A 25,000-nucleotide genomic window follows, 5' to 3' on the forward strand; every position below is an offset into this window, starting at 1 on the left:
ATTTTGTTCGGGAGAAACATGAAAAACCAGTTTTTCATCAATACTTTGGTTCCCGTCGGCCGATTTCTTTCAAAAACGGGTTTTCTTAAAGCCTAAATTATGAAAAATATTTCATCCGAAGACTGCATTTCAATTAGAGTTAAGATAAGAAAGTTATAAGGCTTCAAAAATGGGTTAACTTTTTTAAGGATGGTATTCATCACTTAATGAGTCGAGGCGGTCGAACATATTGACGCCTCATTACCAGTGCTGAATACCACCGTTAAAAAAGTTAGCCCATTTTTGAAGCCTTATAACTTTTTTATCTTAACTTTTATCGAAATGCAGTCTTCGCATGAAATATTTTTCATAATTTAGGCTTTAAGAAAACCCGTTTTTGAAAGAAATCGGCCGACGGGAACCAAAGTTATTGATGAAAAACTGGTTTTTCATGTTTCTCTCGAACAAAATGTCTCAAAATCCCATACAAACTTCAGGTTCGTTGAGCGACCCCTAAACGTGATCCGTTCTGGCCCAAATTTGGCATGAGATCTTGTACTAGGCCTAGGATCAATTTTAGCCTGCAGCGTATAACTTTTTCAAAAGTCGGGTCATTTGGGGCACTCTAATCAACATTCTCTCCCGCTTTCTGATTCCGGCTAACTGATGGCCTTTGTTGGACCACACATTGCTTACTTTCTGCTTGCCAATCGCCACTATCTATGTACTGTTATCGATGCGATGCAGTTTCTTTTTTGGCGGTATCAATTCATCGAATCAGATTGAAATTTTATTGACACACCGACACGTTCGAGAGTGCAGTGCAGTGAACACAAACTGTTATTTCCATTATTGAAATTTTATCACCTGGCAGTCAGTAGGTACACGTTAGAAAGATTATAGGAATGCATCCTTCAAATTAAAAATGTTCAAATCCCACTATGCATAAAATTTTTAAACCTTCTTTTTGCATTTTTGTCAATGTTGAACGTTTTTGTCATTATTGTAATTTTCAAGTTGTTGTCAGTTTTGTCATTTTTGACACTTTTGACATTTTTGTCATTTTTGTCACTTTTGCCATTTTTGTCATTTTTGTCATTTTTGTCATTTTTGTCATTTTTGTCATTTTTGTCATTTTTGTCATTTTTGTCATTTTTGTCATTTTTGTCATTTTTGTCATTTTTGTCATTTTTGTCATTTTTGTCATTTTTGTCATTTTTGTCATTTTTGTCATTTTTGTCATTTTTGTCATTTTTGTCATTTTTGTCATTTTTGTCATTTTTGTCATTTTTGTCATTTTTGTCATTTTTGTCATTTTTGTCATTTTTGTCATTTTTGTCATTTTTGTCATTTTTGTCATTTTTGTCATTTTTGTCATTTTTGTCATTTTATGTCATTTTTGTCATTTTTGTCATTTTTGTCATTTTTTGCCTTTATTGTCATTTTTGTAATTTTTGTCATTTTTGTTGTTTTTGTCATTTTAGTCATATTTGTCATTTTTGTCATTTTTGTCATTTTTGTAATTTTTGTAAATTTTGTATTTTTTAAATTTTTTGTTATTTTTGTTATTTTTGTTATTTTTGTCATTTTTGTCATTTTTGTCATTTTTGTCATTTTTGTCATTTTTGTCATTTTTGTCATTTTTGTCATTTTTGTCATTTTTGTCATTTTTGTCATTTTTGTCATTTTTGTCATTTTTGTCATTTTTGTCATTTTTGTCATTTTTGTCATTTTTGTCATTTTTGTCATTTTTGTCATTTTTGTCATTTTTGTCATTTTTGTCATTTGTGTCATTTGTGTCATTTTTGTCATTTTTGTCATTTTTGTCATTTTTGTCATTTTTGTCATTTTTGTCATTTTTGTCATTTTTGTCATTTTTGTCATTTTTGTCATTTTTGTCATTTTTGTCATTTTTGTCATTTTTGTCATTTTTGTCATTTTTGTCATTTTTGTCATTTTTGTCATTTTTGTCATTTTTGTCATTTTTGTCATTTTTGTCATTTTTGTCATTTTTGTCATTTTTGTCATTTTTGTCATTTTTGTCATTTTTGTCATTTTTGTCATTTTTGTCATTTTTGTCATTTTTGTCATTTTTGGCATTTTTGTCATTTTTGTCATTTTTGTCATTTTTGTCATTTTTGTCATTTTTGTCATTTTTGTCATTTTTGTCATTTTTGTCATTTTTGTCATTTTTGTCATTTTTGTCATTTTTGTCATTTTTGTCATTTTTGTCATTTTTGTCATTTTTGTCATTTTTGTCATTTTTGTCATTTTTGTCTTTTGTGTAATTTTCGCATTTATGGCATTTTTGGCATTTTTGTAATTTTTGTGATTTTTATAATTTTTGAAAATTTTGTCATTTTTGTAATTTTTGTATTTTTTGTCATTTATGTCATTTTTGCCATTTTTGTCATTTTTGTTTGTCATTTTTGTTATTTTTGTCATTTTTGTTATTTTAGTCATTTTTGTCATTTTTGTCATTTTAGTCATTTTAGTCATTTTAGTCATTTTAGTCATTTTAGTCATTTTAGTCATTTTAGTCATTTTTGTCATTTTTGTCATTTTTGTCATTTTTGTCATTTTTGTCATTTTTGTCATTTTTGTCATTTTTGTCATTTTTGTCATTTTTGTCATTTTTGTCATTTTTGTCATTTTTGTCATTTTTGTCATTTTTGTCATTTTTTTCATTTTTGTCATTTTTGTCATTTTTGTCATTTTTGTCATTTTTGTCATTTTTGTCATTTTTGTCATTTTTGTCATTTTTGTCATTTTTGTCATTTTTGTCATTTTTGTCATTTTTGTCATTTTTGTCATTTTTGTCATTTTTGTCATTTTTGTCATTTTTGTCATTTTTGTCATTTTTGTCATTTTTGCCATTTTTGCCATTTTTGCCATTTTTGCCATTTTGCCATTTTTGTTATTTTTGTCATTTTTGTCATTTTTGTCATTTTTGTCTTTTTTGTCATTTTTGTCATTTTTGTCATTTTTGTCATTTTTGTCATTTTTGTCATTTTTGTCATTTTTGTCATTTTTGTCATTTTTGTCATTTTTGTCATTTTTGTCATTTTTGTCATTTTTGTCATTTTTGTCTTTTGTGTAATTTTCGCATTTATGGCATTTTTGGCATTTTTGTAATTTTTGTGATTTTTAGAATTTTTGAAAATTTTGTCATTTTTGTAATTTTTGTAATTTTTGTCATTTATGTCATTTTTGCCATTTTTGTCATTTCTGTTTGTCATTTTGGTTATTTTTGTCATTTTTGTTATTTTTGTCATTTTTGTCATTTTAGTCATTTTAGTCATTTTAGTCATTTTAGTTATTTTAGTCATTTTAGTCATTTTTGTCATTTTTGTCATTTTTATCATTTTTGTCATTTTAGTCATTTTTGTCATTTTAGTCATTTTAGTCATTTTAGTCATTTTAGTCATTTTAGTCATTTTAGTCATTTTTGTCATTTTTGTCATTTTTGTCATTTTTGTCATTTTTGTCATTTTTGTCATTTTTGTCATTTTTGTCATTTTTGTCATTTTTGTCATTTTTGTCATTTTTGTCATTTTTGTCATTTTTGTCATTTTTGTCATTTTTGTCATTTTTGTCATTTTTGTCATTTTTGTCATTTTTGTCATTTTAGTCATTTTTGTCATTTTTGTCATTTTTGTCATTTTTGTCATTTTTGTCATTTTTGTCATTTTTGTAATTTTTGTCATTTTTGTCATTTTTGTCATTTTTGTCATTTTTGTCATTTTTGTCATTTTTGTCATTTTTGTCATTTTTGTCATTTTTGTCATTTTTGTCTTTTGTGTAATTTTCGCATTTATGGCATTTTTGTTATTTTTGTAATTTTTGTGATTTTTATAATTTTTGAAAATTTTGTCATTTTTGTAATTTTTGTATTTTTTGTCATTTATGTCATTTTTGCCATTTTTGTCATTTTTGTTTGTCATTTTTGTCATTTTTGTCATTTTTGTTATTTTTGTCATTTTTGTCATTTTTGTCATTTTTGTCATTTTAGTCATTTTAGTCATTTTTGTCATTTTTGTCATTTTTGTCATTTTTGTCATTTTTGTCATTTTTGTCATTTTTGTCATTTTTGTCATTTTTGTCATTTTTGTCATTTTTGTCATTTTTGTCATTTTTGTCATTTTTGTCATTTTTGTCATTTTTGTCATTTTTGTCATTTTTGTCATTTTTGTCATTTTTGTCATTTTTGTCATTTTTGTCATTTTTGTCATTTTTGTCATTTTTGTCATTTTTGTCATTTTTGTCATTTTTGTCATTTTTGTCATTTTTGTCATTTTTGTCATTTTTGTCATGTTTGTCATTTTTGTCATTTTTGGCATTTTTGTCATTTTTCTCTTTTTTTTTCATTTTAATCATTTTTCTCATTTGTGTATGTTTGTTCACAAGGATTTTATTTTCAAAACAAATCCACTCATCTATGAAAATGTTTATGTGAGTGAAGCTTCCACTAAAAATCGGAACATAAATTCAAAAAGTAATCGACGGGTTTATTTCATTGTGTTTCCTCAATTTTGACGTCATCGGAAGCATGTAATAACGACATTTTAAGTGGTGGAGCAGCAAAACACACATTATTTTGTTTTCTACATCCAACAAAGAGTGCAATTTGCTACCAGTTCTATGGTTGCTTACAGACAGTTAGCATGTCTGCCAAAATGAGAAACATCTAGTAGGCAAGCAATGCGCACATGCCCACAGGTTGCTAAGATGCAATTTTTCATACACCACGTGTATGATAAAGTTAGGTAGCTGTTTATCCGCCACGAACGATTCAACAAAACTTTGTTTGTGGTAGAAGTTGGAAAAGTTTGGCCGCAGTAAAAAAAAAAAACAAAAAACAAGTTGACATTAGAACTCTAATATTTGTTCCACCTAGAGAGAGTTTTTTGTTTGGTTCCCACATTGTTCAATAAAATTAATTGAAAAAAAAAAACCAATCGAAGAACTGCTTGACGAAACTTACTCAAAAATAGCCTTAAATAAAGAAAATCAATGTAGTTAAACGCTTTTCCATGCTCAGAAATGTCGCCTTAAAAGTGGCTCCTGAGAACGATACTGACGGACTATTTAGCAAACGAGCAATCATAATACAAATACAAAATCACAGCCCAAACTGAAAAACAAAACTCAAACTCAAATGGGAAAACAAACCGATACATCCAACTACTAACATTCTCATGCTGTTTAGCCTGTCTGTAGTATAGCAATCAACCATAGCGAAGGAAAACTTCCATCATAGTTCGGTTTTAACTTCGCTTGGAAAAACAAGTCGGTCGCCATCGAAGGGGCGCTTTTCCGATACACAAACGTTGAACTTAGGCTGTTTTGCCTATCGCTGAACATTCCCGGAAAATTCTAACATTTTCAACAACTATTTCTGAACACAGCTTTGCTTTCCGTTGGCCGCAAAAATAAACGCCTGAATCCGAGCATCCAGTACAATTTTGCAGCGTTGCGAATAGAAAGGAAAAAGTTCAGTGCTTTCCATCGAGAGACCAACAGCAGTTTTGCTACGTAGTGAGAAAAAAAAAGTTTCATACATGAACCGAGTTTGTTTACATGCGCTTTCCTTTGGCCTAACGTGTGTTGGGAAAAAATTGAATATTTCAGTGGCATAGAACAAAAAAAAAAGCGGTACAGTTCAAATAAAACCAAACTCGAGCAATAACTGAAGCTGAAAATAATATTCAAACTGTTTGAGAACTTGTCCGCCTATATCTATATGCAAAGGACTATCTAACTGTTGTTCCGAGTAAGATAGCGTCGTGAAAAAGTTAAGCGTTTTCTATTACTAATTTGGGGAATGAAACTGAAATCACTCGATTATTCTGACATTATTGAAAGTTTTACCAATCGCTATGAAAATATTATCAAAAAGGTACGTGTTTATAATGGTTTTTCAACTTAACGTTTTTGAAACAAATTTTTAATATGCCAGCAATGGTCAAAGAATCGATTTTGTATCTTCAAAAATTAATGTAATTTTGATTGGTTGACCTTTTCACTCATGATTTCGTTCTTTCTTCTATTCTCAGATGCGCTTCCAGCAACGTCAGCAACTGGAGCGGGACCAGCGTAAGGTGGAAATGATTTCCACGTCGTCGAAAACGGCGGCCACCGCAGCATCCACGATCAGCAGCAGCAGCACAGCCGGAAGCACCACGATTCGTTCGTCGGCGGCCATCAGCAGCAGCAGTAGCAGCACCACCACAGCCACAGCAACAAGCCACATTGTCCACCACCAGAACGGAACAGGCTCGGCCACGAACGCCAGCGATTCCCTGTCGGCCAGCCTCGGTGCCGGAAAAGTGCGACAAATGTTCGACGAACGGCGTCACCGAGTGGCCGGGATCGACAAAAGCTACCCGCTGCAACCGATTCAATCACAACAGCAACAACAACAACCAGCAGCATCGAAGTTGGCCGCCAGCAACGGAAATGGTACTGTTGTTGCCTATGGGAACGGAACATCGAAGGCGGCTGTGAATGCGAATGGTGGAATGGGCGGAGGCGGTGGCGGGGGTGGAAAAACGCGTGTGCCACCAATTTCGGCCACCACCAAGGCACGAATCGCAATGCAACAACGCGCCGAGAACGGAAATGGGGAGGTATGTTATGATGGAATTCGAACATGATAATCACTCTAGGGTTGCCAGATGGGAAAATATGGTGGATATGACAGCAATTTTATCAGTTTTTGGCAGTTTGACATCGAATCGATCCAAAAACCCGGGCGGGATAGAGCCCTGTTGATCAACACATTTTGGTCGTTTTAGAAGCACATTTTTTATCCATGTTGCTATGACAGCCTCAATACGACACAAAATCTCCTTCGTTATTAACAGCGTCAAATATACCGCTTTCGAAAGTTACACCGTAGGATGGATCACATCACGCAGGATTTTCTGAGCTGCCTACAGTATCATTTTCCATGCATTATCTTAAATGGTAATCTACCAATACGAGATCGAGTATCGTTGATACGCTATCCTTATTGTTTTTTTTTTAATCTTAATTAGATATTTAGCTAAATGGACGTTATCATCGGATTGAGATAAAATTTTGTACATGGGAGTTTTGAAGTTTCAGGACAGGAGTCAAGTTTAGGCTCATGGGTCGTCAAAAGCGGTCGCCCATATTCAGTGTTTACTGTTTTTGCGATATTTTCGTATTCATCGCATTGAGATGAAAATTAGAACACAGGGGTTTTGAGTCACTGTCAATTGATTTCAGGTTTCAAATTTATATACAGTCACGGGTCGGCAAAAGAGGTCGTTTCTGATAAATTGGTGTTATTATACATCGGAATTAGAAAATAACATTGCACAAAAGTAGTTTTGAGGGATGGGAAATTGATTTCATCAACAAAAATTTGAATCAGAAGCAATAATTACATGGGATTTAATGCGACGGTCTAACGATACTTGAATTTCAGTTTCAGTGTGAAGGTCAAGAAAAGAGTTTCCATTTTAACAAATCAATGTTTCTGCAATGATGCCGTGATTTTGCAGCCGATCGACATCAACACTTTGTTGAGATCTGATCGAAGCAATCGATGAGATGAATAACAACATAAGCATGGTGGCGTTTATCAGGAATAAACAAATGATAGTATGTAACTATGGAAATGGTTCAGTATACAAGATAGTGAAATTATGTTATAAAGTATTCCAAGTTCTTCCACCGAACAAGTTGGTCTCTCAATGGCCGGTTGCTTCAACAGGTTATGTGCCTAGCACTAGTGGAAAGAAGGAGTGGAATCAACAGTGGCAAGAAGAGCCAGCTCCGGTGGAAAACAACGAGCCGAATCCAAGGAAGGACAACGAACCAGGTCATCGAGGTCATCGAGACAGGAATCAAAAGCCACTGGATGGTCGTTGTGCCGGGAACTGTGGAAGGTTGTCGGACCAGGAGCCAATTGGAAAGTAGTCAGACCAAGAGGCTAGTTAGGTGGAGGTCGACAAGCCAGGAAACGTCGTTGGGTCGGCGAGGCCGACCGCCAGAGGAAGGTCGTCGTGTCATTGGTGAGGCATCAACAAGGTGATCGAACCGGAACCACTGAGAGGTCGTCGGACCGATGTCATAAAAGATGGTAGGCCTGGGATCACCAAGGTGGTCGTCGGGTCGAGCCACTCGTCACCGAACCAGTTGGGCCAGGCCGTCGAACCAGAAGCCATAGGAGGTCGACGGACCGGTATCAAGTCAGGAACCTGGTAGTGGTCGTCGGACTAGGAGTTACTGGACTTGCAAGCGGATTTAACGGAAGGTCGTCAATCGGGTGCCATGTCGTCGGGCTGGAACCGCTGGAAGGTGTCAAACCTCAGGGAAGGCGTTGAGGCGTAGGAAAAGCTTCGAGCCGTAGGAAGAACGCCGAGACAAGAGTATGGAAAGTCATCGGGCCAGAGCCACTGGGAAGCCGTCCGATCGGAAGGTACTGGGAAGTCGTCGGACCCGGTGCCTTGGTAGGTCGTCGAGCCAGTCGAGCCAGTGGTCGAGCTGCAAAGGAGCGAGAGCGTCGTGCAAATGGAGGCGACGATTTAGTTTTCCAAGTTCTACCACCGTACAAGTTGGTCTTTCTTTCCACTGCTCACTTCCACTTTCCACTTCCACTGCCCAGTGCTGCTTCAACACACTATCCCACAGATGTTATAATAGACGGCCAATTAATTTGATGTCTTTGACAACCTTTCCATTTGCCTTGAGTTACCGTTCTTGAACTACTTTGCTGTAATGACAGCTAGCCAAATCTGGCCAAAACATTACGGGATGTTCGTGGGATCGAATGAAAGGCAAAATTCGTTTTTCGGAGACACTATCTTTTTGGTATATTTTCGACGTCATTGTCTTATTGTCATTGCCATAGCTGCAAATTTTCGTACAAATTTGTCGGCAAAACAAATTGAAATTTGGCTGGAACATTCCCCAAGCCGTTGCCAAGTAAAATTTTTGACCTGGGATTTGCCCGAAGTCAGCCTTGACAAAGGTTTCATCGTCTATCAGAAGACATCTGTCGAACTTGGTAAGCAATTGGTCGTATAGCTTCCGAGCACGGATTTTGGCCACACGATCCAGTTTTATGGTCTAGCTGTTTGCTAGCTCGATACGACTTGATTTCTGGAGTCAAATTCTCCTCACGATACTATGGGCAGCAGTTTATGGCAAATTCACGGTCCGACAGATTGGAATTCCTCTTAATCGTCTTCAAAATCTTACTACGCAGTTTCTGGTCGCCAGTTCCATTCCGAAGATTGGTTTGAGGCTTCCGAATCGTCGTCAATGTTTCCTTATACCTTTTGATAAAGTGCCATACGATATTTCTAGGAAATTTCAGCTGTTTAGCTAGCCTCGATGCAGACCACAATGGATTTTCCAAATAACCGTGAAATTTTTTCCCTTCTTTCGGTATTTGAAAAAAATGTTGAATTACAAATTACAGAATATGTCAATAACAAGAATTTGCTTCCCGTTTTTCAATCCGGATTCAGATCGTTAGTACGAAAATAGTACTCATGATTCATGAAAATTTATATTGAAATTCCCCAACATCAGACAAAAAAAAGTGTCTTTTCTAGTTTGGATCGATTTGCTAAAGCTCTCGTTAGAGTCTCTTAGTTTAATTAAAACGCAAACTTGTAGGAATTTGACAAGCTCTGAGAAGCTCGGATGATTCTTCCATATTGACAAAACCATACTCAAACCGAATGTTTCGTAGAAATATTTCCCATTTTTATTCCTTTTGAATCTGATGTTCTTCAGGGATCAATTTTAAGCTCGCTCCTTTTATGATCTGCCCGTGATATTGCAGCACTGTAATTTTAAGATGATTGCTGACGATATTCGGATTTATACGTGTGGAAAATAATAACTAAACTCCTATTTTTGCTACCACAGGCTAACGGTGTGTAGAATAATGTGCCTACTTTGTTTCCGTTGTTAATATGGCCTTAACACATCACACATCAAGAATGTTGTAACATAATCATTTGAGAAAAAGCAAAAGACGATGATTACATTCAAGAATCGTTAACGTTAACCGAAAGGATAATTGTGACAAAGATGCTTAAAATCATTAAATTGTCGAAATTACTTTTTAGAATTGCCCAGTTTGTTCAATCGGGAACTCTGACGTTGTTGGCCGCATACCATTCTAGGACCTTTTTGCCTCAGTGGCACGAGTCGAAATCAGTCCTTAACATCACAGAACCCGTGTGTGGCTGCAATAACGCCAGGAGTCATTTTTGAACTAGAGTGGACGTCGAATTGCTGATTCCTCGTAAATCTATAAATTCTCGTCGAATCGACGGACAGGAATATTTTTTCGAATAAAAATTTATGAAGTTCTAAGAATGAATTCAGAGAGATCGAGAATTTTGTTTTTGTTTCGGTTGCTTTGGTTTAAACTCCAGCAAGTTGTATGATGGTAACCCCCGGAAAGTTCCTCGCTTTTCTTCGATGGAGTGGAAAAAAGGCTTAGCCAGATACTAGATGAGTCACGCTACATATGACGACGAACAAATGGGGTTGAAACTTTTCAACCCGTTTCAACTCGCACCTTTTCGAACAAATTCATCCCCCCTTTCCACTGCGGCGTGGGAGTACCGATCGCATAACTATGTTACCCTCTCTCAGCGACTAAATAACGCAACGAATCAACCAATTGAGATATATGTTCGTTCGTGTGTAGGATTCGATGTGTGTGATGTATGTATTTCGTCGGTGGGACCAAAACAGGTGATCGATGTAATTATGGTAATGGGAATGTGTGTAAGCAAGGATTTCCCCAACTCCAACTGGGTCTCTGAAGAACATTTCCTCAACACGCTGTCTGTAGGTCTACTTATAGATACTGGGATGTTTAACTAAATTGGAAAAGTTTGGCGATTAACGTGTCGTGCAAAGGGGATTCGGAAAAGGCGCTGCGGTGTCGAAACTGAGTGCTTTGCCCGTTTTGTTTCCTCGCGCGATGTCACTGTTGCTACTGGATGGGGAATTGTCGGTTCCACCACATCCACCAATTCCCCTAACACCCTCATTCGTCTCAAGGTGAAACGCGGAAATGATGGAGGGACAGACGAACAAAAAACAATCTGATAAATGCTGCATTACAGAGCGGGAAAAGCGAGAAAATCATGTTAACGACGAGAAAATGGGAATGTGTCGTTGACGAAAACTCCATTTAGCGGATAGGATTACGCACTTTGTTGAGCTTTGTTTTTGGCTTATCCGTAAACCTAGCGTCGTTAAACAAAACGGAATCCGGATTTTCTCGATTGCTACTTAATAAGGGTTTATTTCTTCCTTAACCTTCTTCAAAAAAAATTTGAATGAAAATCGAGGTAATCAGTTCTCAGATGTTGTTTCTTTGGAAGGCCATGGTCAAATCAAAGAACAACACCCCACATTCGAATATACCTTATTTCGATTGTGTGCAACAAAGTTAGCTCTAACAATTTTCATTTCACTCTTTTCAGACCCTCCGGAATGTCTCGTTCGACGACAACGAAAATCTACTGGATGACGAAAAATTTCCAGGTAAATGAAAAAAAAACATTCCAAATATCTTCTTGCAATCGATGAACAATGTTTGGAAGAAATTAACGAAATCGTATGGAAATAGTTCAACAGTTTTGAAAATAATCATTTTTTGAAATTTTTGTCATTTTTGTCATTTTTGTCAATTTTGTCATTTTTGTCATTTTTGTCATTTTTGTCATTTTTGTCATTTTTATCATTTTTATCATTTTTATCATTTTTGTCATTTTTGTCATTTTTGTCATTTTTGTCATTTTGGTCGTTTTTGTCATTTTAGTCATTTTTGTCATTTTTGTTATTTTTGTCATTTTTGTCATTTTTGTCATTTTTGTCATTTTTGTCATTTTTGTCATTTTTGTCATTTTTGTCATTTTTGTCATTTTTGTCATTTTTGTCATTTTTGTCATTTTTGTCATTTTTGTCATTTTTGTCATTTTTGTCATTTTAGTCATTTTAGTCATTTTTGTCATTTTTGTCATTTTTGTCATTTTTGTCATTTTTGCCATTTTTGTCATTTTTGTCATTTTTGTCATTTTTGTCATTTTTGTCATTTTTGTCATTTTTGTCATTTTTGTCATTTTTGTCATTTTTGTCATTTTTGTCATTTTTGTCATTTTTGTCATTTTTGTCATTTTTGTCATTTTTGTCATTTTTGTCATTTTTGTCATTTTTGTCATTTTTGTCATTTTTGTCATTTTTGTCATTTTTGTCATTTTTGTCATTTTTGTCATTTTTGTCATTTTTGTCATTTTTGTCATTTTTGTCATTTTTGTCGTTTTTGTCATTTTTGTCATTTTTGTCATTTTTGTCATTTTTGTCATTTTTGTCATTTTTGTCATTTTTGTCATTTTTGTCAGTTTTGTCAGTTTTGTCATTTTTGTCATTTTTGTTAGTTTTGTTAGTTTTGTTATTTTTGTCAATTTTGTCATTTTGGTCATTTTTGTCATTTTTGTTATTTTTGTCATTTTAGTCATGTTTGTCATTTTTGTCATTTTTGTCATTTTTGTCATTTTTCTCATTTCTGTTAATTTTGTCGTTTTTGTCTTTTTTTGTCATTTTTGTCATTTTTGTCATTTTTGTCATTTTTGTCATTTTTGTCATTTTTGTCATTTTTGTCATTTTTGTCATTTTTGTCATTTTTGTCATTTTTGTCATTTTTGTCATTTTTGTCATTTTTGTCATTTTTGTCATTTTTGTCATTTTTGTCATTTTTGTCATTTTTGTCATTTTTGTCATTTTTGTCATTTTTGTCATTTTTGTCATTTTTGTCATTTTTGTCATTTTTGTCATTTTTGTCATTTTTGTCATTTTTGTCATTTTTGTCATTTTTGTCATTTTTGTCATTTTTGTCATTTTTGTCATTTTTGTCATTTTTGTCATTTTTGTCATTTTTGTCATTTTTGTCATTTTTGTCATTTTTGTCATTTTTGTCATTTTTGTCATTTTTGTCATTTTTGTCATTTTTGACATTTTTGTCATTTTTGTCTATTTTTCATTTTTTTCATTTTTTTCATTTTTGTCGTTTTTGTCATTTTTGTCATTTTTGTTTTTTTTTGTCAGGTTTGGCATTTTTGACATTTTTGTCCTTTTTGTCATTCTTGTCGTTTTTGTCATTTTTGTCATTTTTGTCATTTTTGTCATTTTTGTAATTTTTATCATTTTTGTCAATTTTGTCATTTTTGTCATTTTTACCATTTTTGTAATTTTTGTCTTTTTTTTGTCGTTTTTGACGTTTTTGTCATTTTTGTCATTTCTGTTAATTTTGTCATTTTTGTAAATTTTTTTAATTTTTGTCATTTTCGTCATTTTTGTCATTTTTGTCATTTTTGTCATTTTTATCATTTTTGTCATTTTTGTCAATTTTGTCATTTTTGTCATTTTTGTCATTTTTGTCATTTTTGTCATTTTTGTCATTTTTGTCATTTTTGTCATTTTTGTCATTTTTATCATTTTTATCATTTTTATCATTTTTGTCATTTTTGTCATTTTGGTCGTTTTTGTCATTTTAGTCATTTTAGTCATTTTTGTCATTTTTGTCATTTTTGTTATTTTTGTCATTTTTGTTATTTTTGTCATTTTTATCGTTTTTATCACTTTTGTCATTTTTATCATTTTTGTCATTTCTGTCATTTTTGTCATTTTTATCATTTTTGTCATTTTTGTTAGTTTTGTTAGTTTTGTTATTTTTGTCAATTTTGTCATTTTTGTCATTTTTGTCATTTTTGTCATGTTTGTCATTTTTGTCATTTTTGTCATTTTTCTCATTTCTGTTAATTTTGTCGTTTTTGTCTTTTTGCCATTTTTGTAACTTTTGTAATTTTTTTCATTTTTGTAATTTTTGTCATTTTTGTCATTTTTGTCTTTTTTTTCATTTTTGTCATTTTTGTCATTTTTGTCATTTTTGTCATTTTTGTCATTTTTGTCATTTTTGTCATTTTTGTCATTTTTGTCATTTTTGTCATTTTTGTCATTTTTGTCATTTTTGTAATTTTTGTCATTTTTGTCAATTTTGGCATTTTTGTCATTTTTGTCATTTTTGTCATTTCCCATTTTTGTAATTTTTGTCTTTTTTTGTCGTTTTTGTCGTTTTTGTCGTTTTTGACGTTTTTGCCATTTTTGTCATTTTTGTAGTTTTTGTCATTTTTGTTAATTTTGTCATTTTTGTAATTTTTTTTAATTTTTGTCATTTTTTTTTTTCATTTTTGTCGTTTTTGTCATTTTTGTAATTTTTGTTGTTTTTGTCATTTTTGTCATTTTTGTCATTTTTGTCATTTTTGTCATTTTGGTCATTTTTGTCATTTTTGTCATTTTTGTCATTTTTTCAATTTTGTCATATTTGTCATTTTTGTCATTTTTGTCTTTTTTGTCATTTTTGTCATTTTTGTCATTTTTGTCATTTTTGTCATTTTTGTCATTTTTGTCATTTTTGTCATTTTTGTCATTTTTGTCATTTTTGTCATTTTTGTCATTTTTGTCATTTTTGTCATTTTTGTCATTTTTGTCATTTTTGTCATTTTTGTCATTTTTGTCATTTTTGTCATTTTTGTCATTTTTGTCATTTTTGTCATTTTTTTCATTTCTGTTAATTTTGTCGTTTTTGTCATTTTTGCCATTTTTGTCATTTTTTGTCATTTTTGCCATTTTTGTCATTTTTGTCATTTTTGTCATTTTTGTCCTTTTTGTCATTCTTGTCATTTTTGTCATTTCTGTCATTTCTGTCATTTTTGTCATTTTTTCATTTTTGTCATTTTTGTCATTTTTGTCATTTTTGTCATTTTTGTCATTTTTGTCATTTTTGTCATTTTTGTCATTTTTGTCATTTTTGTCATTTTTGTCATTTTTGTCATTTTTGTCATTTTTGTCATTTTTGTCATTTTTGTCATTTTTGTCATTTTTGTCATTTTTGTCATTTTTGTCATTTTTGTCATTTTTGTCATTCTTGTTATTTTTGCCATTTTTGTCATTTTTGTCTTTTTTTGTCGTTGTTGTCGTTTTTCTCGTTTTTGTTATTTTTGTCATTTTTGTAATTTTTGTCTTTTTTGTTAATTTTTGTCATTTTTTTTTCATTTTTTTTCATTTTTGTAATTTTTGTAATTTTTGTAATTTTTGTAATTTTTGTCGTTTTTGTCATTTTTGTCATTTTTGACATTTTTGACATTTTTGTCTTTTTTGCCATTTTTGTCATTTTTTGTCATTTTTGTCATTTTTGTTAATTTTGTCATTTTTGTCATTTTTGTCGTTTTTGTCATTTTTGTCATTTTTGTAATTTTTGTAATTTTTGTCATTTTTGTCATTTTTGTCATTTTTGTCATTTTTGTCATTTTTGTCATTTTTGTCATTTTTGTCATTTTTGTCATGTTTGTCATTTTTGTCATTTTTGTCATTTTTGTCATTTTTGTCATTTTTGTCATTTTTGTCATTTTTGTCATTTTTGTTAATTTTGTCAATTTTGTCAATTTTGTCAATTTTGTCATTTTTGTCATTTTTGTCATATTTGTCATATTTGTCATTTATGTCATTTTTCTCATTTTTCTCATTTTTGTCATTTTTGTCATTTTTGTCATTTTTGTCATTTTTGTCATTTTTGTCATTTTTGTCATTTTTGTCATTTTTGTCATTTTTGTCATTTTTGTCATTTTTGTCATTTTTGTCATTTTTGTCATTTTTGCCATTTTTTTCATTTTTGTCATTTTTGTCATTTTTTGTCATTTTTGTCATTTTTGTCATTTTTGTCATTTTTGTCATTTTTGTCATTTTTGTTATTTTTGTCATTTTTGTCATTTTTGTCATTTTTGTTATTTTTGTCATTTTTGAAATTTTTGTCATTTTTATCATTTTTGTCATTTTTGTCATTCTTGTCATTTTTGTAATTTTTTTCAATTTTGTCATTTTTGTCATTTTTTTCATTTTTGTCATATTTGTCATTTTTGTAATTTTTGTAATTTTTGTCGTTTTTGTCATTTTTGTCATTTTTGACATTTTTGACATTTTTGTCTTTTTTGCCATTTTTGTCATTTTTTGTCATTTTTGTCATTTTTGTTAATTTTGTCATTTTTGTCATTTTTGTCGTTTTTGTCATTTTTGTCATTTTTGTAATTTTTGTAATTTTTGTCATTTTTGTCATTTTTGTCATTTTTGTCATTTTTGTCATTTTTGTCATTTTTGTCATTTTTGTCATTTTTGTCATTTTTGTCATTTTTGTCATTTTTGTCATTTTTGTCATTTTTGTCATTTTTGTCATTTTTGTCATTTTTGTCATTTTTGTTAATTTTGTCAATTTTGTCAATTTTGTCAATTTTGTCATTTTTGTCATTTTTGTCATATTTGTCATATTTGTCATTTATGTCATTTTTCTCATTTTTCTCATTTTTCTCATTTTTGTCATTTTTGTCATTTTTGTCATTTTTGTCATTTTTGTCATTTTTGTCATTTTTGTCATTTTTGTCATTTTTGTCATTTTTGTCATTTTTGTCATTTTTGTCATTTTTGTCATTTTTGTCATTTTTGTCATTTTTGTCATTTTTGTCATTTTTGTCATTTTTGTCATTTTTGTCATTTTTGTCATTTTTGACATTTTTGTCATTTTTGTCTATTTTTCATTTTTTTCATTTTTTTCATTTTTGTCGTTTTTGTCATTTTTGTCATTTTTGTTTTTTTTTGTCAGGTTTGGCATTTTTGACATTTTTGTCCTTTTTGTCATTCTTGTCGTTTTTGTCATTTTTGTCATTTTTGTCATTTTTGTCATTTTTGTAATTTTTATCATTTTTGTCAATTTTGTCATTTTTGTCATTTTTCCCATTTTTGTAATTTTTGTCTTTTTTTTGTCGTTTTTGACGTTTTTGTCATTTTTGTCATTTCTGTTAATTTTGTCATTTTTGTAAATTTTTTTAATTTTTGTCATTTTCGTCATTTTTGTCATTTTTGTCATTTTTATCATTTTTGTCATTTTTGTCAATTTTGTCATTTTTGTCATTTTTGTCATTTTTGTCATTTTTGTCATTTTTGTCATTTTTGTCATTTTTATCATTTTTATCATTTTTATCATTTTTGTCATTTTTGTCATTTTTGTCATTTTGGTCGTTTTTGTCATTTTAGTCATTTTAGTCATTTTTGTCATTTTTGTCATTTTTGTTATTTTTGTCATTTTTGTTATTTTTGTCATTTTTATCGTTTTTATCACTTTTGTCATTTTTATCATTTTTGTCATTTCTGTCATTTTTGTCATTTTTATCATTTTTGTCATTTTTGTTAGTTTTGTTAGTTTTGTTATTTTTGTCAATTTTGTCATTTTTGTCATTTTTGTCATTTTTGTCATGTTTGTCATTTTTGTCATTTTTGTCATTTTTCTCATTTCTGTTAATTTTGTCGTTTTTGTCTTTTTGCCATTTTTGTAACTTTTGTAATTTTTTTCATTTTTGTAATTTTTGTCATTTTTGTCATTTTTGTCTTTTTTTTCATTTTTGTCATTTTTGTCATTTTTGTCATTTTTGTCATTTTTGTCATTTTTGTCATTTTTGTCATTTTTGTCATTTTTGTCATTTTTGTCATTTTTGTCATTTTTGTCATTTTTGTAATTTTTGTCATTTTTGTCAATTTTGGCATTTTTGTCATTTTTGTCATTTTTGTCATTTCCCATTTTTGTAATTTTTGTCTTTTTTTGTCGTTTTTGTCGTTTTTGTCGTTTTTGACGTTTTTGCCATTTTTGTCATTTTTGTAGTTTTTGTCATTTTTGTTAATTTTGTCATTTTTGTAATTTTTTTTAATTTTTGTCATTTTTTTTTTTCATTTTTGTCGTTTTTGTCATTTTTGTAATTTTTGTTGTTTTTGTTGTTTTTGTCATTTTTGTCATTTTTGTCATTTTTGTCATTTTTGTCATTTTGGTCATTTTTGTCATTTTTGTCATTTTTGTCATTTTTTCAATTTTGTCATATTTGTCATTTTTGTCATTTTTGTCTTTTTTGTCATTTTTGTCATTTTTGTCATTTTTGTCATTTTTGTCATTTTTGTCATTTTTGTCATTTTTGTCATTTTTGTCATTTTTGTCATTTTTGTCATTTTTGTCATTTTTGTCATTTTTGTCATTTTTGTCATTTTTGTCATTTTTTTCATTTCTGTTAATTTTGTCGTTTTTGTCATTTTTGCCATTTTTGTCATTTTTTGTCATTTTTGCCATTTTTGTCATTTTTGTCATTTTTGTCATTTTTGTCCTTTTTGTCATTCTTGTCATTTTTGTCATTTCTGTCATTTCTGTCATTTTTGTCATTTTTTCATTTTTGTCATTTTTGTCATTTTTGTCATTTTTGTCATTTTTGTCATTTTTGTCATTTTTGTCATTTTTGTCATTTTTGTCATTTTTGTCATTTTTGTCATTTTTGTCATTTTTGTCATTTTTGTCATTTTTGTCATTTTTGTCATTTTTGTCATTTTTGTCATTCTTGTTATTTTTGCCATTTTTGTCATTTTTGTCTTTTTTTGTCGTTGTTGTCGTTTTTCTCGTTTTTGTTATTTTTGTCATTTTTGTAATTTTTGTCTTTTTTGTTAATTTTTGTCATTTTTTTTCATTTTTTTTCATTTTTGTAATTTTTGTAATTTTTGTAATTTTTGTAATTTTTGTCGTTTTTGTCATTTTTGTCATTTTTGACATTTTTGACATTTTTGTCTTTTTTGCCATTTTTGTCATTTTTTGTCATTTTTGTCATTTTTGTTAATTTTGTCATTTTTGTCATTTTTGTCGTTTTTGTCATTTTTGTCATTTTTGTAATTTTTGTAATTTTTGTCATTTTTGTCATTTTTGTCATTTTTGTCATTTTTGTCATTTTTGTCATTTTTGTCATTTTTGTCATTTTTGTCATTTTTGTCATTTTTGTCATTTTTGTCATTTTTGTCATTTTTGTCATTTTTGTCATTTTTGTCATTTTTGTCATTTTTGTTAATTTTGTCAATTTTGTCAATTTTGTCAATTTTGTCATTTTTGTCATTTTTGTCATATTTGTCATATTTGTCATTTATGTCATTTTTCTCATTTTTCTCATTTTTCTCATTTTTGTCATTTTTGTCATTTTTGTCATTTTTGTCATTTTTGTCATTTTTGTCATTTTTGTCATTTTTGTCATTTTTGTCATTTTTGTCATTTTTGTCATTTTTGTCATTTTTGCCATTTTTTTCATTTTTGTCATTTTTGTCATTTTTTGTCATTTTTGTCATTTTTGTCATTTTTGTCATTTTTGTCATTTTTGTTATTTTTGTCATTTTTGTCATTTTTGTCATTTTTGTTATTTTTGTCATTTTTGAAATTTTTGTCATTTTTATCATTTTTGTCATTTTTGTCATTCTTGTCATTTTTGTAATTTTTTTCAATTTTGTCATTTTTGTCATTTTTTTCATTTTTGTCATATTTGTCATTTTTGTCATTTTTGCCATTTGTGTCATTTTTGTCATTTTTTTTATTTTTTTTTATTTTTTCCATTTTTTAAATTTTTTTTTTTTTGGTTTTTTAATTTTTTTTTCATTTTTGTCTATTTTGTCCTTTTGGTGTCATTTTTGTCGTGCTATTTTTTGTTTATGCTAATTTTGTCAATTTTGTCATTTTCGTCGTTTTTTGTTATTTTGGTCGTCATTTTTGTTATTTTTCTTTTTATATATCTTCATATGAGATTTTTAGTTTTCACTTGTTATTTTTGTCGTTTTTGTCAATGTGGTAATTCTTGTCATTTTCTCATTTTTATTGTTTTAATCATTTTTGATTATATTAAAGTTTAAAACGTAACTTTAAGCATTTTGAGAATCCCCTAAATCAAGTCTGATTGAGCCGAAATGTTGCTCAGTTTTTTGGGCCAATCAACAAAATGTTTATGGTCGTTTTTTAAATTCGATGTTCAAATTTTTCACATACATCCATTGACACTTGTCACCCTTTGTAGGTCGGTACATGTAACAAATAGGGATCAATGATTTCATGTCAATTTAGCTAAATCAAACTCAACGATAATGCCATTAGCATACCATTAACCTGACAAGCATTAGGTTCATGTCAATTTTTTAAGTTGCTTTTTTGAGCGGAAATGATTGCCAAAAGTACATCGATACTATGCCATTCTGGGTAATGTAAAAAAAAACTCTCTCCTTCCCATGATTATAGTTTTGCATCCAAACTGTGGAAGGGATGTCAAACCGAACTACTTTTTTCGAATGATGAATGAAACCACATCGTTGTGCACCAATAACGTTGAAAATAGCTTTCGGTTCCCATCTCTGTTCTAAAAATAACCCAGCAAAACAATTTCCTTCCCTTCAGTCGGCAGTTTTATTGCATTACATTTTAACAACGTTCCTGCCATGGATAATAAAACAGTATCGAACTGAATCGACTTATACGGAACTTTTTTATCCTAAAAGTCTCGAAAAACCGAAAGGAGAAAACTGTAGATACCAAATAATAACCAGGCTACTGACTGTTGCTCTTAGTATTTGGCTTAGCCTTAACTTTATACACCAACCTGCAGGATCAGGGAGAAGAGCATCCAGTTCGTGAAATGGGCTCTAAATTTTTGATCGATTCCCAAACTTTTGATAACTACGAACCAACGACGTCGTCGTCGAAGAACATGTGCCGCTCGATTTGTCTGTGTTCTTCCTACCGAACGAGCGGCGGGCGGGGGTTAAATTTTTCTGACTTTTTGCGCAATTTGCACGATTTACAGACTTGGGGAAGTGATTCTCAATATCAAGTTCTTTAAATGGGTTTTCATTTGCTACAAAAAAACTTGTACACATGTTTATTCGATAATGCGTTGCGCGAATTCTAAAGTCCAAAGAAAACCTGATCTGCTTACTGAATCGTATTCTATTTGAATATTTCTATTGTAGTTCTGATCAGCGGAAGTCTCAATCATTTAAATTATTTTTTACCAGCTTCAAAAGCAACGCGACGTAGGCGCGGTTAAACATACATACACGGACTCTTGAGAGCAAAAAGGATAGTAAATTATCCTCTAGCTTTGCATTCCTAACATCCTACCATCTTCCTACCCTAACCAATCCTACACCTGTTGCATAGTAGAAATGTGAAGATCACCAGCCGGCCACCCTAAGCATCCACCCCCGAAGAAGGCAAAGGAAACGAAGTGTTATTCACGTGCACGTCCGGAAATCTCCAATTTGAGCAGTTGACCACAGTCTTCAGACTAATCCAACTGCTAGAAAATTGTTAATAAAAAAAAAGTTTTATGTCGCTCTTACAACGTTTCATAGGCAGTTTACCCAACAGAAGAGTGCATAACAGCTTGCATTAACAGAAATTTCAAATGTCAACCCACTTCAGTATTCACTACAAGCGGCAGTCTTAATCAACTCTATCTTGTTCCACATGCATCCACATTCCACATCACTTTCATGATCGGAAGTCTTAATTTATTCTTGATCAGCAAAAGTCTCAATCAAGTATAATAGTTTTCATTGGAGGAAGTCTCAATCCAATTTGTCTTTGGCTGTCATTGTAAATTCTATTTCAATTTGTCGTGTCTATTTAATAAAATGACAAAAAAAGCTAAAATAAAGGAAATGTCTCAAGTGACAAAAGTTACTTTAACAACAAAAATTACTCACATTAAATAAAAAGACAAATATGAATAATAGGGCTCAAATGCCAAAAATGATGAAAATGACAAAAGTGACTAAATTGACAAAAAATAAAAAAGGACTTAACTGACAAAAAAATGACAAAAAATATAAAAGTTACAAAAAAAAGAGAAATCCGACAAAAATTACAAAAATTGACAAAGATGAAAAAAAAAAAAAATTCCCAGAGAGTAATGTTGAGGTCTTTCCATAAGCAGAAGTTTAAATTAACCCAAAACATACTAGCGGAAGTCTCATTCCACGTGGTGTTCAGCAATTCACACATAATGTTTAAAGAACAGTCCTCTGTGCTTAAGTTGATTTTTCATCTAAACCACCGAGCTTTCTTCCGGAAATGCGAACCGCTGACATCAAACGAACAGTTCCCAATAAATAAACCCGGATCGTTGGGGATTCGGTGATTGAATTATTGAACGTGCACTGCCCCATTTCATTCATTCATCCCTTTTTTTGATATCACTTTTTTCCCCACATATAAGGGGATCCGTTTCTCCGTGCAATTTACGATGCACTCAACCGACTGACTTCTGAAGATTCGCCCTGGTTCCCTCAGCCAGCAGAAGTAACATTGAGAAATTTTGAAGGCTTTTACGACCGAAAGAGCCCGTGTTGTGCTGAGAGCGGCGTGTTGTTGTGTCGTCTTTGCAACGGCCCGTCCCACCAAACAAGCGCTTATTTTCTCCCACGACGCCCACCAGACGCAAGCGAATTCCGACAGGCAGCCACAACAGCCCAGTGATTGATTGATTCCTGGCACTGTTTTATCAATTCGGCTGGTTTTTTTTTGGCACAATTAGAGGGGCGGAACTGTCTGTAATGGAATTTATCCCTGGAAACGGCAGTTTTAGATTGAACGGAATGGCAAAGGAAAACCTTTCGGTTTTGAGCTGTTAGAACTCGGTGTAATTTGACAAAGTTGAATGGACTTTTATTGATCTGAAGCTTTCGGAATGTTCTTATACCAACTTTAATAAACTTTTCATTTTTTTTTTCTTCGCTCCAGATACAATATCCTTCGATGACGACATCTCGACAACGACCGCGACCCTTGCTGCTGGAACAAACACCGGCGGGACAGCAAGGAAGCTCTCGAACTCCACAAAAATGAACGGTAGCAATCATCAACCGAACGTGTACAGCCTGAAGCTGAAACCTGTTCCGGGTCGAACGCCGATGACACCGTCGCTGAAGGGACAGGCCAATCCACACCAGAAGATGCCCTCCTCAGTGACGACAGCCCGGAAGCCCGCCAGCAGTCCATCCCCCACGGCTGCTCCTCATAGTAGCTCGCCAGCAGGTTCAGCTAAAGTAGGCTAAGATTTTTCGTTAATCATTTTCTATTTCATAGTTTAAAATATTTTCCTCTACTCCATAGTCCTCGGCATCAAGAAATTCATCCGGCGCCAACAAATCCGCACCAATGGCCTTCAGCAGTATCCAAAGGAAACCATCAACTGCCTCGTCAGTCCGTTCAGCCGGTTCCATAACGCCATCGATGGACGATGGTCCAGTTCCGCTAGGATTGGCCCGCTGTACCATTTGTGGAAGGAACTTTGCCGAGGAAAGGTTGTCGGTCCATAAAGAAATCTGCATGAGGACCAAAACCAAAAAGCGTAAGACCTATGACGCCACCAAGCATCGCGTCCAAGGAACTGATGCGGAAAAGTATGTCATCGGCGGAAAAAAGAAAGTTTCTTCGACGACTAAGAAATCCTCCGTTAGCGTTGGGTCCGTAGCCGCCGGGTCAACCAATTCCAAAAAACCCGACTGGCGAAGGAAACACGAAGAATTCATCCAAGCCATCCGGGCGGCCAAAGAAATGCAGGCCCATCTGGCCAAGGGTGGCAAGCTGTCGGACCTTCCACCGCCACCCCCGTCGGAGAATCCGGACTACATACAGTGCCCTCACTGCTCTCGGCGATTCAACCAAACGGCCGCCGAACGACACATTCCCAAATGCGCCACGATGTTACACAACAAACCGAAACCGAACCAGTCGACCAGAACAAAGCGCTTCTAGACGGCCTCTGGATAGTCTGGATAAAAAAAAACAAATCGAACGCTTTAGCTGAATTCCTAACCCAAAACCAGATATCAAAAAGCAGCCTGAAACTAAAGCCTCGGAACCGCGCACTAAAACCATATACCATATACCGACTACTTACCCCGTCCCGAAGGCAGGAACCACGAATTAACGGGATGGAACCTGCGTGTAAGACATGTATTTTTAACATTTATTGTTTTTTGTTTCGATTTCCTTACTCGAGCGCAATCTCCTGGCTGACGGTGCGCAAGGAACGTATCTACCCTGGCGATCAGAGTTATTTACTGTATTTTTTAACCCCTTTTTCATGTCTCAGTCAATTTTATGAATAAAGAAATTTTAAACATTCACGCATTTTCTTTCCTCTTTGACATGAATCTAGGAAATACAATAATTTCCCCTGAATCAAAAGTTTCTATTTTAGGAAAACCGTACTGAGCTAGAAAGGAACTCCATGATCATAATTCATCTTACATGACGACCGTTAGATTTTGTAAAGAGATTGGGCATAATTATACACGAATGTAGGTAGGGGAGGAGCGGGCTATATGCGCCTATTAAGCAGAACACTGATTTGATCAAATATCACATCGAATATGTGTACAAAAACTATATACACGTGTGCAGTAGACTGCCCCAAATTTGTATGGGAAATTCAAAACCTGTGAAATGTTATGCGCTGCAGGCCAAAATTGATCCTAGTCCTAGTACAAGATCTCATGCCAAATTTGGGCCAGATCGGATCACGGGAAGGGGTCGCTCAACGAGCCTGAAGTTTGTATGAGATTTTGAGACATTTTGTTCGGGAGAAACATGAAAAAACAGTTTTTCATCAATAACTTTGGTTCCCGTCGGCCGATTTCTTTCAAAAACAGGTTTTCTTAAAGCCTAAATTATAAAAATTATTTCATTCGAAAACTGCATTTCGATAAGAGTTAAGATAAAAAAGTTATAAGGCTTCGAAAATGGGCTAACTTTTTTAAGGATGGTATTCATCACTGTTCATGAGTCGGGACGGTCGAACATATCGTCGCCTCATTAACACTGATGAATACCACCGTTAAAAAAGTTAGCCCATATTTGAAGCTTAATAACTTTTTTATCTTAACTCTTATCGTAATGCAGTCTTCGGATGAAATATTTTTCATAATTTAGGCTTTAAGAAAACCTGTTTTTGAAAGAATTTGGCCGACAGGAATCAAAGTTATTGATGAAAAACTGGTTTTTCATGTTTCTCCCGAACAAAATGTCTCAAAATCCCATACAAATTTCAGGCTGGTTGAGCGA

The 25,000-nt window shown here is 32.2% G+C and overlaps 1 protein-coding gene across 1 annotated transcript; it reads left to right on the forward strand.

Annotated features, from left to right (window-relative positions):
* Positions 1–5,756: 5,756 nt before the first annotated feature.
* LOC129746701 (mucin-21) lies at positions 5,757–24,063 on the forward strand. Its single transcript, XM_055740557.1, has 5 exons — positions 5,757–5,878; positions 6,036–6,608; positions 11,472–11,532; positions 22,673–22,977; positions 23,045–24,063. Exons 1-5 carry the CDS (start codon positions 5,804–5,806, stop codon positions 23,687–23,689), a joined length of 1,659 nt encoding a protein of 552 aa, XP_055596532.1. The 5' UTR covers positions 5,757–5,803; the 3' UTR covers positions 23,690–24,063.
* The last annotated feature ends 937 nt before the right edge of the window (positions 24,064–25,000 follow it).

Source organism: Uranotaenia lowii, chromosome 1 (genome assembly GCF_029784155.1).
Source record: "Uranotaenia lowii strain MFRU-FL chromosome 1, ASM2978415v1, whole genome shotgun sequence".
In the NCBI taxonomy this organism is placed as follows: Eukaryota; Metazoa; Arthropoda; class Insecta; order Diptera; family Culicidae; genus Uranotaenia; species Uranotaenia lowii.